The 17,182-nt window shown below is 53.8% G+C and overlaps 1 protein-coding gene across 2 annotated transcripts; it reads right to left on the bottom strand.

Moving 5' to 3' along the window:
* Positions 1-208: 208 nt before the first annotated feature.
* Positions 209-17,182, bottom strand: ZNF8 (zinc finger protein 8). 2 transcript variants are annotated; one of them, XM_042231332.1, is made up of 5 exons: positions 17,007-17,182; positions 16,572-16,756; positions 11,748-11,874; positions 11,360-11,455; positions 209-6,924 (listed from the first exon to the last, which is right to left on the bottom strand). In XM_042231332.1, exons 2-5 carry the CDS (start codon positions 16,668-16,670, stop codon positions 5,567-5,569), a joined length of 1,680 nt encoding a protein of 559 aa, XP_042087266.1. In that variant the 5' UTR covers positions 16,671-16,756; positions 17,007-17,182; the 3' UTR covers positions 209-5,566. The 2 variants fall into 2 exon arrangements, with proteins under 2 accessions (XP_042087266.1, XP_027834739.1); XM_027978938.2 differs by lacking the exon at positions 16,572-16,756.

Raw genomic sequence — 17,182 nt, 5'->3', positions numbered from 1 at the left:
GGATTATCCCAGCAAGAATACTGGGGTGGGTTGCCATGCCCTCCTCCAGGGGATCTTCCCAATCCAGGGATCGAACCCACATCTCTTCTATATGATACAGGTGGATTCTTTACCATTGTCATATAAAACAGATGTGACCAAGACACACAGTCATGTGGACAATCAAGAAGGGGAAGACAGTGAACAATGAAACACACTCAAACTTAGGTTTAATTTGAAAGAATTAGGTTTTGTTTAAATTTATTTTTTTAACTGGTAATACTTTTACATGTTTCAAAATTCTAAAAATATCAAAAGATATAGAGTGAAAATTATTCCTCATCTTCCCCCTCCCTCCAATTCTCCGCCCCAAGAGCAAGTAGTATGTCTGGTAACCTTGTACCCTTCAGATTCAGTGTGTTTGTGTATGTGTCAGCAATGGCTTCCTCTTTACACAAATGGAAACATATCATACAACCTGTTTTATACCTTTTCATAGACAATGTATCTTGGTGCTCTTTTCCACACAAGGTAATAAAAACAGTCCCCATTTCAAGGGCTGGGGAAAAGTCAGCCAGTCCACCAGAAATCACTTAGCCAGTCCCATGTGGTGGATGCCAAGGCTGATTCTAAATTTTCACTTTCGGAAATCAATATCGTAGTAAAAACTACACAAGAAGTTTGTGTGGGTACAAATATATCTGTAGGATTCATTTCCAGCAAATGGCTTGCTGTAATTTAGATAGCAACCAGCAAAGTGACCTTCACAGAGGCTGGATCCATTCATACTCCCTCAGAAATGTGTCTGAATCCCTTTGCCCCCTTTTAGATAAAAGTGAAAGCTTAGGTAAGATGGTGGGTGGAGATCACACTGCTACAACCCTCCTGAATGTGAATTTAAAAATCCATCTTCACAGGCAAATGTTCACAATATAGTAAGAAGCACATTACAAGAGAACTTTCTAAACAAAAGATAACTATACATATTTTTGTGTGTATAACATTTAATGTTCACTCTATGTATACACACATGTATACTTCAAGAAAAAGTTACAAAGAAAATTAACAAAACCTTAAGGTAATGAGCATCCCTGGATGGTGGAAGTATGAGGAACTAAATTTTAAAGAAGCCTTCATACTTTTGTGTATTTTACTTTTGTGCATTTTCCAGGTTTTGCTACAAAGATTTTGCATTATTTTGATAAACTGATAAAACCATATACTTTCTCTAGTTTACAGCAATTTCCCCTGAGGAGTTTCTTATCTGACTTGGTTTCAAAGTATCTGTAAGGAAATTAGTAGGAATATGATGCCTAGAAAAGGTGACCCGAAATGAGAATTGGAAAATTCCAAAAGAGCTGCACTTCATGGAGAGGGCCGCAAACGCTGACGGTGACAAGCTTGTTCCCAGCTTAACCGATGAGGTGACTGGAGCCCAGCCCACCCAGTGCCCACCCGAAGAACTGTGGAAACACGACCCTTCTACAGTTGCCACTGTGCGGGCCGTGGCAGAGGGGACGGGGCAGTCGCAGGCCTGGCTTCTGAGCTGTCCAGCTACCGCGGGGTCTCCCCGAGACAGGGCACACTAGTGGTGGCAGCATTCCAAGTCTGTTGCCCCACACCAACGACGGGGCTGCCGCAAGTGGAGGGCACTAGCGGCCGGGCTTCTCCTGGTCATCCTGCGTCAGGGGCAGCAGCGGCAAGGAAACGGAACAAAGAAGACAGCCACGCTGCTTACGTGGTAAAATCAACAGGATGTCTACCGGTATCTTTTGGACTGAGAGATGGGGTGGCAGGGGCAACAATCCTCGAGAAAGGGAGCAGGGCAGGGGGCACAGGTTTGGGACGGAGAGTGGCATTTTCCTCTGGGTAGGCGGTTTCCCCAGCTTGCCGGGCATCCAGGGGGAGCTTCTGGCAGCATGCAGCTGCTGTTCCAGCCGAAGTTCGGAGACCAGGACCTGGGAGTGAGCAGCACACAGCCACGGTGTGGACTGGGGCATCTCGGGAGTGCGTGCTCAAGATGTGCCTCTGGGACAGCAGCCCAGGGGCCCCAGGAGTTGAGGGGAAGGCAAGAGGCCCCTTGAGAGACAGAAGGGATCTGGGTGACCACAGTGCTCCAGCATGCCAAGGGACCGAGGACTGTGGGGGGCCTGGTTGGCAAGCGGGACAAGCCAGGCATTGAAGAGGCAGTGGCGCCTGACCTGACGGGGGAGTGCGGCAGATTCCTCCAGAAAGAGACTGGGAAGAAAGGCAGCAGGCGCTGCCAGCTGTCCACTGTTAACCTCTTCTGAGGCTTTTTCTCGGGTATAGTCTCAACCACAGAGGTTAGAGAAGCTAAGCGATTCAGTCTTGGCCAGCGAGACATGGAGGCATTGGATGGAAGCTTCTGAGTCGTTTCTTTGAAACCTCACCAGCGATGAGTACTGGCCTGCCTTTCCCCCTCCTCCAGTCCTGATGATGGTGGGTGCATCGGCTCAGGCTGCAGTGGTCTCCCTGTGACCACGAGGGACAGGCTGGGAGAGAAGACACTGACTCTGATGGCGCAGAGCCACTGAAGATACAGCCTTCAAGCAAAGTCTGATCTGTTTAAGCCGCTGTTAACAGGGTGCTGACTTCAAATGCTGCCTCCAACTCCTGGCTGTGCAACCTTGGGAAGGTTCTGTTCGTCCTGGGCCAGATTCCCTTACACATAAAACCGTGCCACCTCACGGAGGTGTGAGTCACTGCCTGTCTGAAAACACACCTCTTCTGAGCCACGTAAATAGAAGGTTATTTGCTAAGAATGAAATGGAAGGTGGTGCAGGCCAAGGCGTGACGACAGAGGCGCTGCGATAGTGAGAGTTGACGGAGAAGTCCACAAGACAAGCCCAGAGTGACAGGGTGGCAGAGACACACCCGAGGCTCCAAGGCATCCTGCGGAACCTCTGCAGGTGAGCTGCAAGCCTGGCTCCGCTACTGTGGAAACCCTACGGGGTGTGACACTCAAGCATCCCAAGAACAGAACTGGACGAAGCAAAGTTCTAACAGGTCCTGACACTCACCCATCACATCTCAGCAGTGAGTTCTGACGGTCGGTCACTCTGACACTGTGCTTAGAACAGCCGCTGCACCGTTCCAGAATACTTCTTCCATTCAACTCGACACTCTGACAATCCAGTATTCCCTCTGGGGGATATTTTTCTGGGACAATTTCTACAAGCTGACCTGTGCCGTGGCCAATTTTCCTTCCTTCCAATTGTTGATGTTTATGTTTTGTATTTAACTTTGCGAGGACGCAACCACAGTGGGAACAGCAAACAAACAAAAGGCAACTGTGCTGTGTAACTTCGGCACACAAGGCAGCATCCCAGAGGCACGGGCACTTCACTCTTTCATTCTAGGTTAGAAAGCAGGCAGATTAGGTCCTTAGTTTTTGCATCCTTTCTGCTGAGACACCAAGGATCACACCTTTGAACACAATGTTCTTTATACCAAGAATAGCATAGACAAAGAGCAGAAGGCTTTGATTTCCTCAGGAGTAAAGTTGGAAGAGAGCAAGATGATGAGCCAGGTGAAGTTTCCAATTGTGGACATGAAAATGGTCGTATTACAATGTACGGCATCATATATAAATAAGCTATTTTCTCAGGCAGCTTGCTTTCCTGGACACTGACAGCTGAAAGGTCGGTCTTCTGAAGGTCAGCAGAGATCCCAGCAAGATGGTAAGCTGTGCTTGAGGTGGGGCAGATAAACTTTGAGAACAAAACAGAGTCACATCATTCACAAAGGGCCCTCAGCATACTCCAGTGGATCTGATGGGCAGGCTTGGGAAAGGGACAAAATTTAGGTTATCTTGTTGTTTCCCCCAACATATAAAAGACTAAAAAAGAAAAAGAGGGGAAACCTATAGATTAAGAGAGACCTAAGTCAAGCTAATGTACTGTGTGATTTTTCTTTAGATCATGATTAGAACAAACCAAACAGAAAACAAAATTTATAAGGAAACCAGGAATATCCACTAGATATTTGATGACATAGTAATTACTGTTATTTCTCCTTAGATGGTAATATAGTTTTACTCAAGATTTAATGAAATTAATACTTTTTCCTGCTTCATCACAGACATTCTTAAGTGAAACCATCCCCCCCGCCCCCTGCCCAACCCCCTTTACTGAAATGCCAGGGAAGGAAAAATATGGACAGTGACCTCGGGGCAACTTCCTTGATTCTGAGACTCTGGCAGTGTTACCCAGTGTTGGATTCGCACTATCGGTGTAAACATCAACTTAGTGAAAAAGGCAAATGCTGGCTCAGAATGACTATAAAAATGGTTTTTGTCATCATAGGCCATGCTTTTTAGAGATATTTTTAAAAACTGATAAAATGACAAGATTTCTGGTGCTGATGTAAAAATAATCCTATGGCCACAGGGGTGCCAGTGAAAATGTATCAGCACATGGAATGTCCAAAATAAAATGCTAAAATTACTCAGAAAAATAAGTGGATGCTCTTCCCTCACACCAACTACCAATGTTGCAAAACAGCGGAAAAGAATTAATTACTGAAAGAAATGTGCACATGCTCAAGATAGCATGTGTTAAAATCGGATGTAAAGGACTGTTAACAAAGCCCTGATAACCAACTTCCAGAGTCAGGAAAGCTACCTCTTATGCTGGGCAAGGGTTCTCCACCTCAAGGCCAGGTGGCTCTTTGGTGACGGGGTTTTGCAGGATGCTCAGCAGCATCCTCAACCTCCCCCACAGGATGCCGCCGCTCCCCTCTGCCAGTCATGACAACCAAAATGTGTCCAGACATCACCAAGTATCCCCTGGGGAACAAAGCCACTCTGAGCGAGACCCTCCATCACAGGAAACATTGCCAATCTAAGGCCATGGTTTCTAACAGGAGCCGTGACACCCCCAGGGAAAGCTGTGGGATCTCACGGGGGAATCCTTTGTCGCTTGATTTGGGCCTGAGTGTGGCTGCCAGGCCTACTCTGAGGACTCAAGTGCAGACATGGACCCCAGCAGCCACGGGTGTATGTCTGCGACTCCTTTCCATAAATAAGAACTGCTTGGGTTGACTCCACATATAAATTCCTGCATGTTTAGAATTTAGACAAAAGCTTCCAGTAACGCAGCTGCATCTGTTTTGTGCAAATCTTTCCCAAGCTTTAGTCACCACTTTGGGATATCACAACCACACAGGCCTCTCCTCATGTGTCTGTGGGTAACCCCATGCACCAGATGGTAAGCCACAGGCAACGCCCCAAGTCTCCAGGCATGATGGTCGCCACCACAGAGAGAGGCAGCAACTCAGCCGACGTGACCTACTGACAGTGTCTTTTGCTTTAAGCATCCTTTACAAAACGGGGACATATATGGGTTTTTCAACATTACACACGTGTGTAGGTTCCGTTATCTCTGAATTCATGTCTGAGTACTGGGTTTGAGACTCTGGACAATCAGTGATCTCAGGTGTTTGCAAGCACCACTGCCTTAGGAAATCTGAGGGCATTTCTACCCTCAGCCCCCTTCCAGAAATACACCGTGTGGACGTACCACATTTCTGTACCTGCGGTTCAACAGTCATCCGCCGCGTTCCTTCCCTACGTGGACTCCGTGATGTCAAACAGCACGGACGTGCCCATGGCGGGCTCTTCCACCCCAATAACGCGCACCGGGTTCTTCTCCTGCATGATCTCGTGGAGGTCAAACAGCGCCAGCGCCCTGCCGGCGGGCGGCCCCGCCTTCGTCCCGCCCCCAGGGCTCTCCTCCGGGGGCCCGAGCGGGCACCGCGCGAGGTGCGGGCCGCGGCTGCGGGCCTGCGGGCGCCGGCGGCCCCGGCCCCGGGGCTGCTCTCGGGTGTGCGTGATCTGGTGGCGGATGAGGTGCGAGCTCTGCGTGAACCCCTTGCCGCACTGGCCGCACCGGAAGGGCCTGTCGCTGCGCGGCGGGCCCTCGCCCGGGCTCAGGGGCTCGGGCCAGGCGGGCGCGGGCGCGAAAAGCAGCCTCTGGCGGCAGTCGTAGGGCCCGTCGCCCGCGTGCTTGCGCTGGTGCTGCGCCAGCGACGAGCTGTGCCGGAAGCCCTTCCCGCAGCGGCTGCACTCGTAGGGCCGCTCGGCCGTGTGCGTCCGCAGGTGCAGGAACAGGCAGGTGGTCCGCGAGAAGGCCTTGCCGCACACGCTGCAGGCGAACGGCTTCTCGCCGGTGTGCGTGCGCCGGTGGCGGCCCAGCGACGAGTTCTGGTTGAAGGCGCGCCCGCAGTCCTGGCAGGCGTAGGGCTTCTCGCCCGTGTGGATGCGCCGGTGCACCGTGAGGTGCGTGCTGTGGCAGAAGGACTTGCCGCACTCGGCGCATTTGTAGGGCTTGTGGCCCGTGTGGATGCGCTCGTGCTGCACCAGCGACGAGTTCTGGCTGAAGGCCTTGCCGCACTCCTTGCACGCGTAGGGCCGCTCGCCCGTGTGGATGCGCCGGTGCACCGTGAGGTGCGCGTTGTGGTTGAAGGACTTGCCGCAGTCTGCGCACTTGTAGGGCTTGTCGGGCGCGGGGCCCCGCGCCAGCTCCGCCTCCAGCACAGGCCGCGCCGCCGCGGACGCCTCGCCGCGCTCGTGGCGCTCGCGCGGCTGTGCTCCCGGGGAGCCCGCGTCCTCACGGGCGGCGCCGGGGCTGCGCGCCGAGCTCGGACCCCGAGGTTCCGGCACACACGCACGCTCCAGCCCGGAGACCTCCGGCAGCGGACCGGGGCTCTCCCCGAGTCTGAGACTTCCGTCCTGAACCGCGGCTTCCTGGAGTCGCCGCCAATGACCCTGGTCCTGCTCGGACCCCCTGACCCGGCCCGCCCGTTCCCAGTCTTCCCCCGACGTGGCGCGACGCGGCGCCTTCCCCAGGAAGCCTTCCTGCCCCTTCTCCTCAGGAAGGCCCTGCTCCCGGGCTGGTGGTCGACCCTCCGGTCCAGCGTCCTGGCCTGAAAGAAAACCAAAGAGCTGTGAGGGGCCGATGGACACTCCCCGGGACGGTGTCCTGCCTCCCAGTTCCGCTCACATTGACCGCAGCGCTCTGTCTGCAAACAAAGCTTCCCTCACTCATTCTTTCAACAAAAACTTTTTGAGCACCCGCCATGGGCCAGACACTGGCCTAGATCAGGAGCTGGCCAAAGACAGCCTCCAAGCTAACCATGCTAAGGCGGACGCTGAAGCAGTCAGGAGTCTCTGTCAGTCACAGAGGGGCTGCTGGCAGGCGATTTTGTGGGTGACACGTAGTCCACTCATCAGCTGGCTTTAAAAACCTCAGCCCTGGGAGATGATGCTGGGTTAGCCGGGCGGGTCAGGAGCAATCCCCTCAAGCTTTACAAACAGGAGGAGGTAAGAGAGGCTGGGCAGGGGCCTGAGCCAGGGAAGCTGAGGCAGCTGTCAGCCTGCAAGGACACGGGGACTTCTGTCCAATGACCACGCGGAACTGGACTCTGCCAACAACCTGCCTGCATCCAGAGGCACAGCCTTCCTCAGCCTCCCAGGAAGTCTGCCATCTCCACTCCCAGCCCACTGATACCTTGCCTTTGGCCTTGTGGGGGCCGCGACAATAAACCAGTTGGGTCTGACAGAACTGAGAGATAATACGTTGCCTTACACCTCTGTGCTTGTGGCAATTTGCTACAGCGATGCTAGAAAACAAACACGGAGATTGAACATTGCCCACAAAGCCTAAAATACTGTCTGGCCTGAGGTGCTGGGGATAAAGCAGGGACTCTGAAGGACAGAAAGCCCTGCTGGGGAGGCAGACACAAAGCACAGGAGGCGGCGGCTCAGGGGGACAAGGAGCTGTTTCAAACCCGGGTGTGACAGGTCAGATTCCATGTGGAGGTGCCCTCTCACCTGTGGGACACCTGGCGAGGAGCAGCCCCTGGTCCCGGATCCTCCAGAAGCCGAATCGCCCCTCAGGCAGGCAAGGCGCTCCCTCCTCCCAGCACTGTGAGGCACCACTCTACCAACTGACTGCACGCTCAGCCCCTGCACACACCTATTCCCGGGAAGGCAGGGTAGCTTCCGGAGGCTGCAGGGGTGGGTTTCCTGGTGGCTCCAGAAGCGCCTACGGGCCTTGGCCCTCCCCCTCACCTCCAGAGCCAGCAGCAGAGCATCGGGCAATCCCTCTCTGACATCTCCCGTCCTCATCCTGCCTCCCTCACAAGGGGGCTGCTGTGAGGTCACAGGCTGGCCCAGCAATCCAACAGATGGGCTCTGGGATTAGGACGTGGACGTCTCCGGGGCCAGCGGGCCTGCCCACCCCCAGCTCGAACCTCCTGACCTGCTGCAATTCTGGCCACGGCACACTCTGTGTTCATGCACTCAGGGCCCACCTCACCACACCAGAACGTCCACAGGCAGCTCCCAGAGCTGACAGGAAGCAGGTTCTCAAACCTGCCTCAGATGCAAGGCAGTGCGGGAGTGCTGGCCGGGGAGAGGGGCTGGAGGGGCTCAGGCTGGCCTGGCAGCCAGCGCATCTCCTCACCTCCAGACCCCAGACTGGGCTCCATGCACAGCACCCAGAGCGGGTCTTCTAAAACACGAGTCAGCCCTCGCAAAAGCTTGTACAGCAACGTTCACAGTAGCACTATCCAACAGAATCAAAAAGTGGAAACAACCCAATGTGGTCCACCAAGCAAATGTGGTCCATCCACACAGTGGAATATGATTCAGGGATGGAGAGGGATGAACTACTGAAGCAAAGCACAACACGACTGAATCTTGAAAACATGATGCTCCTTGAAAGAAGCTGCTGCTGCTAAGTCACTTCAGTCGTGTCCGACTCTGTGCGACCCCATAGACAGGAGCCCGCTGTCCCTGGGATTCTCCAGGCAAGAACACTGGAGTGGGTTGCCATTTCCTTCTCCAATGCATGAAAGTGAAGATCGAAAGTGAAGTTGCTCAGACATGCCCGACTCTTCGTGACCCCATGGACCGCAGCCTACCAGGCTCCTCCATCCATGCGATTTTCCAGGCAAGAGTACTGGAGTGGGGTGCCATTGCCTTCTCCGTTGAAAGAAGCTAGACACACACAGACTATTACATACTAAAATAAGTTACAAGGATATTTTGTACAACAGAGGGTATTTACCCAATGCTTTATAGCTGTAAGAGGAGTGTAGCCTTTAAAAACTGACTCACTATACTGTATACCTGTATTTACATAATGTCGTACATCAACTACATTCCAAGAAAAAATGAAAGCCAGACACCGAAGGCCATGTTATAAGACTCCACTTAAATGGAACATCCAGAATACGCAAATTTCCTGATAGAAAGTGGATTAGTGACTGCCAGGGGCTGGGTGGGATGAGGTGATGAGCGACTACTGTCATTTAAAGAGAAATATGTATGTGGTCTTCATCCCTGGGCCCCAGCACACAGCTCCTAAAACCCTTGCAATTTCCTTAGTGAGCGAGGTTAGGACTGTCTTTTGCTAACTGTAACAAATTCCCCTCAACCATGAGTTTATGCTGAGAGGTGACTCTCGATGGGCCCTCGACAGCTTCAGGATGGGATGCTTTATCCTCTCTCCCCTGACACCTGCCTTTTCATTTATACCCTCTATACTATCATTTATAAAGCACAGTAAATACAAGCAGTGACTTCCTGAGCTCTGTGAGCTGTTACAGCACACTACTGAACCTAAGGGGGGCCGTGGGAACCCCGGGTTCACAGCCAGTCAGCCGAAGGATGGGAGGCCGACTTGTGGCCCATGTCTGAGGAGGGGCCAGTCTAACAGGCCTGAGTTCCTAAGCTGTGAGGCCTGCACCAACTCCAGGGAGGTGGGTCAGAACTGGACTGAACTGTTGCGACACCCATCTAGTGCCTGCAGAGTTGGACAGTCAGTTGTTGATGTGGAAAACCCCACGTATTTGGCATCAAGAGTCTTCTATGGGTAGAAACAAGCCAGGGTACCTCTAGTGGGTGATTTCTGGGGAGCTACAAGGTTCTGGAGCTACACAGTGGTGATGGATGGACAATCCATGAACCGGAGAACCGTACACTTTACACGGGTCAATTTTATGGCAAGCTTGGGACCGGGCAGCTAGAAGGGAGCTGGCCAGATGGGTGAGAGCTACCTCAGAGCCTGGGGGAAGGAAGGCTACTGTCTGGGGCTGAAGATAAATAGGCTCCACGGCCAGAGGAGACAGCGTGCTTGGCCGTCCCGTCCCGGGCGGGGGCCACGCCGTGTGTGGAGGGACCACAGGCTGCCTGCGGATGGTGTCAGAGGGGGAGCGGACTGTGGGTCCAGCTGCTTATGTTTCCCGCGGCCAGAGCCCACGTCCTTCAAATGCAGTCAGCGTACCAACACACCGGCCCAGGGACTGACGACAAGCCGACCCCACCCCAGTCTCCGAGCAGCAGGGCTGTCCCCCTCCTCAACAACCACATCTGGAGCTGGAGAAAGGGGACAAATACGACCGGCGCCACGCTTCCCAGCTCCCTCAGCACTTGCGTGGAGCACGGATGTGGCGTCCAAAGCTGCTGCAGCTGCACCCAGCCCAGGGAAAGGCCAGCAGACCTGGGAACACCAGCCCCGGCGGCGCGGGAATGCCGAGCCAGCACCGGCACGATGCCCCCGGCTCTGCCCCGTGAGGGGCCCGCCGCTCCCGTGCGGACGGCGCTGGGCCGGCTCTCAGGGACTCACGGCTCCCATGAGAACAGACGCGCGCAGGGCACAAGCGCACAGACCGTGGACATGCAAGAATGAAACGGAGAAGGTGAAGGGCAGGTTCACACTCAGAAATCATCCCACAGGAAGGACACGCCACACGCTGCCGGGAAAGGAGGAAGTGCTGGACTCTGGCCGCTCGAGCAGAGCCGGCGTCTCTGAGCTCAGAGAAGGGGGGCATGGGTGAGGGGAGCCCAGAGCACCAGGAGCACTGCAGGCAGGGGTGAAGGACGGGGCCCAGGCCCCTGTGGAGACAGGGCTCCAGCGTCCCTCTCCGGAGGGGAAGCAGCTCCGAGGCAGCTGCCCCAGGAGGACCAGCTCTCAAGGCTGGCCTCTGGCTTGGTCGGGGAACTTGGATTTGGGGGCACTGCCCCGAACCAAACTAGGAAAAGAGACTCACTGTGGCTTAGGGCAAACACCTGCTTTCTCCTGGGAGCCTGGGTCTTGGTCTGTGCCAGGTGGAGGATGCCCGCATGACCAGACCCCAGTCAGCCCCTGGCCCAGAGCCTACACAAGCCTGCCTAGTAGCCAACACTTCCCATGAACTGTCACAGCGTACTGCCGGGGGACTGAGGGGGCCCGGGGGGGATCTGGCCCCGACTGGCCTCTTCCCTTTGCTGACTTTCCTCTGGGGACCCCGACACATCACCCCTCCCAAGGGGCACAGCCACTCCCATCAGCGCTCCCCCTCGGCGGGCTCTCACCTGGACGGCAGCCCTGGGCGAGTCCTCTCTCCGCCACCCACAGCTCAGCCCCTTGCTCCAGCTGGGAGATGACGTCTGGTTTGGGAAGCTCAGGCCCTGGAAGCAGAGGAAGACAAAGGCGGTGTGGGTCTGCCCTGGAGAAGATGAGAACCAGTCCAGGCTCCAGACCGAGGCTCCTGACCATCAGGGGCCGGGGCGCCACATGCGGTTCTGCATCAGGACACACAAGGGCAGAGTCTACAACCCACATGTCCCACAGGAGTGAGAATTCAAGCTCCATGGTCTCCAGCCCGAGCTCAGCTCGTCTCACGAGAGGCCCGGCAACCCATAACCCATGAAGAGCGAGTCAGCACGGGAATCTGGTCAGCAGCGGGGGAAGCAGCCTCACCCACGGAGAGCAGATGCCCAAAGGTCTCCAGCATCACGTCTCGATACAGGGTCCTCTGGGCCGGGCCCAGCTGCCCCCACTCCTCCTGGGTGAAGTCCACGGCCACGTCCCGGAAAGTCACCGGCTCCTGAAACATCACACATGCTCCGTCACCCGGACTGTCCCCATCAGTGTCCTCAGGATTAGGAGGAGGGGCGGGGAAAATAAAGGCAAGCAGGCCAGTGTCCAGGGAGCGCGTCCCGAGCAACGGAGTCAGGTTTCCCGGGCATTGCTGGGCTCCCGCCTGGGGTGGGCTGTCGGCCAGGACGCGAGAAGGCATCTGGGCAAGAGCAAAGCCAACCAGCCCACAGCCAACCGTGGACAGGCACAGGTGCTGACAGAGACCAGTCTAAACTGCTGACTTGCAGATTCGTGAGCCAAAGAAACAGCGACTTTTGTGTCTAAGCCCCCACACGTCGGGATAGTCTGTTATGCAAAAATGGCTAACTGACACACTAAGAAATCCTCAGAGTCAAAGCAAGGCTTATCCTCCTCCCCGAAAAGAGGGGTGTGCAGTTGGAGTTAGAAATTCACTGCCCCTCAGACACTAGGCAGGCTCCCAAGTGACTGAAGTGGCTCACGTAAGGGCCTGTGAGGGCACTCAACCTATGAGAGGTGGCACACGAAGTGAGGGTAACCGCGCCCTTTCTGGAGGGGGAGCTCGGACTCAGAGCCAATCAACTGTGGCGAAATACAGGCCTCACGTGGTCAGAATGTCCAGTCTCTGGTAAGAAACTGAAAATCAGGCCACATTTTATGAGGGGAAAAGTTTTAGTCCCATGTAAAAGAATAAAGTTAAGTCTCCTATCTCACGCCATATATAAAATTTAACTCAAATGCATCAAAGGCATAAATACAAGAGTTAAAACCATTAACCTCTTAGAAGAAAACATATGGCTAAATTTTTATAACTGTATCTCACAAAGGATTCTTAGCTATAACAGCAAAAAAACAAGCAATAAAGTAAAAAAAAAAAGTAAACTGGACTTCATAAAAATTAAAACCTTTTTTGTTTCTAAGGGACATTAACAAGAAAGTGAAAAGACACTGGTATGATGGGAGGTGACGACTGCAGATCACCCCTCTCCTAAGCGACTTGTATTCCGGAGATACAGAGAACTCTTAAGACTCAACAATGAAGACAATCCAATAAATAAGCAAAGACTCTAAACAGGTATTTCTTCAAGAAGATATAAAAGAAAATAAACAATCAGCTAATAAGCACCTGAAAAGATGCTCAAGGTCATTCACCACCAGGGAAACGCAAGCAAAATCACATACAAAAGACTTCAACTTTCAGGTGGTATTTCCTTTAAGAAAAACCACAATTAGATTTTTAAATATTTAAGACATCATAGTACAGGTGGCATGTGGTTCGACCAAAAATAATGCAGCAAAGCTACAGAACCCTTTGGCTGGGACCAAGGCCTCTGCTCGTGTCCCGCGTCCTCGCCTCCCACTCCGACGGTCCTCCAGCCCTGAAAGCACGGTCGCTGCGCCTCCGGCCGCCATCACCTGCCCTGCGCGCAGCGCCAGTGGCCGTGCTGGGCCCGCTGCGGGCTGGCTGTCTAGGCCACAGACCTAGTGACACCCCACGAGTCCCGCATGTCTCCTCGCAGAATCCCAGCAGAAGCCCACTCCTCGCTGTCTTTGAGCCTCCCCGTTGCTTCACTGCAAACCCCTGCAGCCCTCCTCCTGCTCTGCACTGCGGGGCCCGGCGGGATGGGCTCTGTCAGACCTGCTCCCTCCACACATCCTCCCCAGCTCCCCAGGCTGCCCTGGCATCGGCCAGCACCCAGTCACTGGACTCCACCCTGGGAGTTAGCCTGCTCTCAGCGTCTCTTACTCCCACCCGGCAATGCCTGAATGTATTTTTCAAACCCACGCCACTCCTGCTTAAAGCAATTCAAACAGCTCCTTCCTTTCGATAAAGGATGACCCCTTTAGCCTGGCCATGGGTAGCTGAAAAATGGCCCCTGAAGATATTCAGGTCCTAGTTCTTGGAACCTGTGAATATTATCATAAATGGCAAAAGGGACTCTGTGGATGTGTTAAGCACATCCCTTAATGGGTGTGAAACCCATTTAAAACCCTTAAGGGGTTTTAAAAATAGGGAGATTACCCTGGAATATCGAGGTGGTCCTCACATTCAATCACAAATGTCCTTCTGAAGGGAAGGTATTGGGAGACTGAACTACAGGAGGCGGAAGATAATGTGACCACTCAAGCAAAATGAAGGTGGACAAAGGGCCGTGAGCCGAAAACGCAAAGTCCATGGCTCTGCTAGGTGCCAAAGGCAATGCAAGGCCAGCGGAGCGCCTGACAGGAAAGGCGCAGCCGCCGCGCCCGACCTCAGGCCCTGACCTCAGGGAAAGTGATTCCCGACTCCTGACCTCTGGAACCCCAAGGATCAACAGATTAATTTCAACCCTTCACGTGCGCAATAATCTGTTGCGGCAGCCAAAGGATGCTAACACACTGGACCCCAGAGCCCCCGGCTCCCGGGCCTCGGCTCCCGTGGCGGCAGGCCTCCAAGACGGACCGCGGTGGTCCCCCGGCCCCGTGTAGCCTCCTCTACTGAGCAGATCTGGCTTACGTAACTGATACGACACTTCAGAGAGTGAATTCTGAGCCCAGGTCACAAGACACTGTGGCTTCCACCGAGCCTGCTCCTGGGTCACTCCCTTTGTGGGAAGCTGGGCGCCATGTTGTAAGGGCGCCCAGACAGCTCCAGAGAGAGCCCCGCATCAGAAGGGAGAGCGGCCTCCTGCCAACCGCCACGGGTGAGCCGTCCTAGGAGCGGGCCCTCCAGCCCCGGTCAAGTCTTAGGTGACAGCAGGCCAGGCTGACATCTTAACTGTCACGAACCCAGGCCAGACCCACCAGCAAAGTCACTACAGGATCCCGCTCATCGGAAACCGAGGTAGTATTTATTGCTGTTTCAGGCCACTGTGTTTTTCATTATTTGTTACACAGCAACAGGTAACAAACACTCTCTCTCTCAAGCCTCTCACTGCTGACAGATTCTCTCCTTGACCGAACTTTAGTCTGGCTCACAACCCTCTTCCCAATAAGCTTTGACCTTTGGGCTTCGGTGTCCATTTCTGCATCATTCAGTTTTATCAAAAAGCCGGTCCCATTGGTCCCAAGAATCCTACCCTCCATATCCGATCACTCTTGATATCTTTTCCAAGTCCTCAGCCCCCACAGCCCTCCAAGCAACATCCCATCATTTGCCCTGCTTCAGCAAGAACCATTTTAGGTCAGTTTAGCAAGCTATGCAGATCACACCACTCTAGTGGCAGAAAGTGAAGAGGAACTAAGGAGTCTCCTGATGAGGGTGAAAGAGGAGACTGAAAAAGCTGCCTTCAAACTCAACATTCAGAAAACCAAGATCATGGCATCTGGTCCCATCACTTCATGGCAAACAGATGGGGAAACAATGGAAACGGTGACAAACTTTATTTTCTTGGGCTCCAAAATCACTGCAGAGGGTGACTGCAACCATGAAATTTTTAAAAGATGCTGCTCCCTCAAAGGAAAGCTATGACAAACCTAGACAGCACATTAAAAAGCAGAGACATCACTTTACCAACAAAGGTCCATATAGTTAAGTGAAAGTATTAGTCACTCAGCCATGTCCAATTCTTTGTGATCCCATGGACTATAGCCCACCAGGCTCCTCTGTCCGGAATTCTCTTAAGAATTTCTCTTGCCTGGATCAGGCAAGACTACTGGACCGGGTTGCCGTTTCCTTCTCCAGGGGATCTTCCCCACTCGGAGATGGAACCTCGATCTCCTGCATTGCAAACAGACTCTTTACCAGTAGTCATGTATGGATATAAAGAAAGCTGAGTGCCAAAGAACTGATGCTTTCGAATTGCGGTGCTGGAGAAGACTCTTGAGAGTCCTGTGGACTGCAAGGAAACCTAACCAGTCATCCTAAAGGAAACCAACCCTGAATATTCATTGGAAGAACTGATACTGAAGCTCCCAATACTTTGGCCACCTGATTCAAAGAGCCAACTCATTGGAAAAGACCCTGATGCTGGGAAAGATTGAAGACAGGAGGAAAAGGGGGTGACAGAGGATGAGACGGTTGGATGGCATCACCAACTCAATGGACATGAGTTTGAGCAAACTCTGGGAGATAGTGAAGGTCAGGGAAGCCTGGCATGCTGCAGTCCATGGGGTCGCAAAGAGTCAGACAACAACCAAAAATTACCTCTACCCCCACTATAAAAATGCCCACGTTTGCTTGTTGTATTCACAGCTGAGCCCAGTTCTATACTGAAGTCTCTTTCCCCCTATTGCAACTGTCCCCGAAGAAAACCTGTTTTTGCTGCTTTAACTATGGCCCAGTTCTGATACTCTTTGACACTGCTCACTCCCTGCCCCTTCTCCAGGATCCACAGCAAGAGCAAACAAAAACGTGGCTGCATCTCCTACACACTTGCAACAGTCTCTGAACACTATGCACACCTAGGATTATCCACCGTCTCACTTTGCATACCAAATCTGAAATAAACGCAAAAGCCGGTAGGCAAGGACAGAAGGACAGAAAGTCTGGAACTTGAATTATACATTTCTTTCGGTTCCTGCCACGTGGAGTCAGCACTGTATGGAGAACACGGGCAGCAGCCACTTTGTCTAGAAGGGCCGGAGCTTTCAAACAGGCGCCTTCCCAGATGCCACTGGAGACTGCTCTGAGCTCAGTCCCCGACAGCCCGGCAGAGGTCAGACCCTGATAGTCGCTCCCGCCCCAATAACGCGGTGTGTCCTTACCCAGGAGGCGGTGCCCGGGGTTTCGGGGAGCGGGACTCTGGGTGGGTGTCGGCTGACTCCGCACGTTGAAGCATCTCTACTCCAGTTTCTAAGACCCATCCTCACGGTGGACGGCCTTCGGGGCGAGGGGCAGGGTATCGGCGGGGGGCCAGCCTGGTGCTCGGGAACGAACCCAAATCCTTTCCCTGAACGGAAAGGCCGGAGGACTCGCGGAGCACGCGCACTCGGGGACGGGAAAGCCCGGGTTCGAATCCAGACGCCACCCCTCACCAGCTGGGCATGTCAGCGTACCCCAACCTGGGCTTCAGTCTCCCCGTCTGTGCAGAGGATGAGGCCCGACCCTGCCCACCGTGCGCCGTGAGGGCTAAAGGGGTAATACCCGGCCCGAGGCCCGCTGCCATCGTTGTTTCTGTTACTATGATTGTTCAGCCGTACCTGGAGCCGTTCTGCCGGCGGCCCCGTAGCCATCGCCAGTGCCGCCGCTTCCTCCTCGGGGTCCATCCTAGGCTGACAGGTAGAGGACTGGTGCCCGAGGCGACCCTGAACACGAGAGCCGTCCCCGCCACAAGACCCGCAAGACTCACAGCCCGCTGGACAATGGCGGCCGCGCC

This window comes from Ovis aries, chromosome 14 (assembly GCF_016772045.2).
Source record: "Ovis aries strain OAR_USU_Benz2616 breed Rambouillet chromosome 14, ARS-UI_Ramb_v3.0, whole genome shotgun sequence".
Taxonomy (NCBI): Eukaryota; Metazoa; Chordata; class Mammalia; order Artiodactyla; family Bovidae; genus Ovis; species Ovis aries.
The sequence above is the reverse complement of the archived record's forward strand: the minus strand, read 5'-3'. Positions and strand labels throughout refer to the sequence as shown.

Bases quoted from the DNA above. Each gene is read 5' to 3' on its own strand.
- ZNF8 (XM_042231332.1), bottom strand. From the start codon at position 16,670: ATGGGTCTTAGAAACTGGAGTAGAGATGCTTCAACGTGCGGAGTCAGC. The intron at 11,456-11,747 runs GTGAGGCTGCTT...CTCTGCTTCCAG, and splicing joins TGGGCATCTGCTCTCCGTGG to GGCCTGAGCTTCCCAAACCA. The intron at 6,925-11,359 runs GTGAGAGCCCGC...GTTTTCTTTCAG, and splicing joins CGCCCAGGGCTGCCGTCCAG to GCCAGGACGCTGGACCGGAG.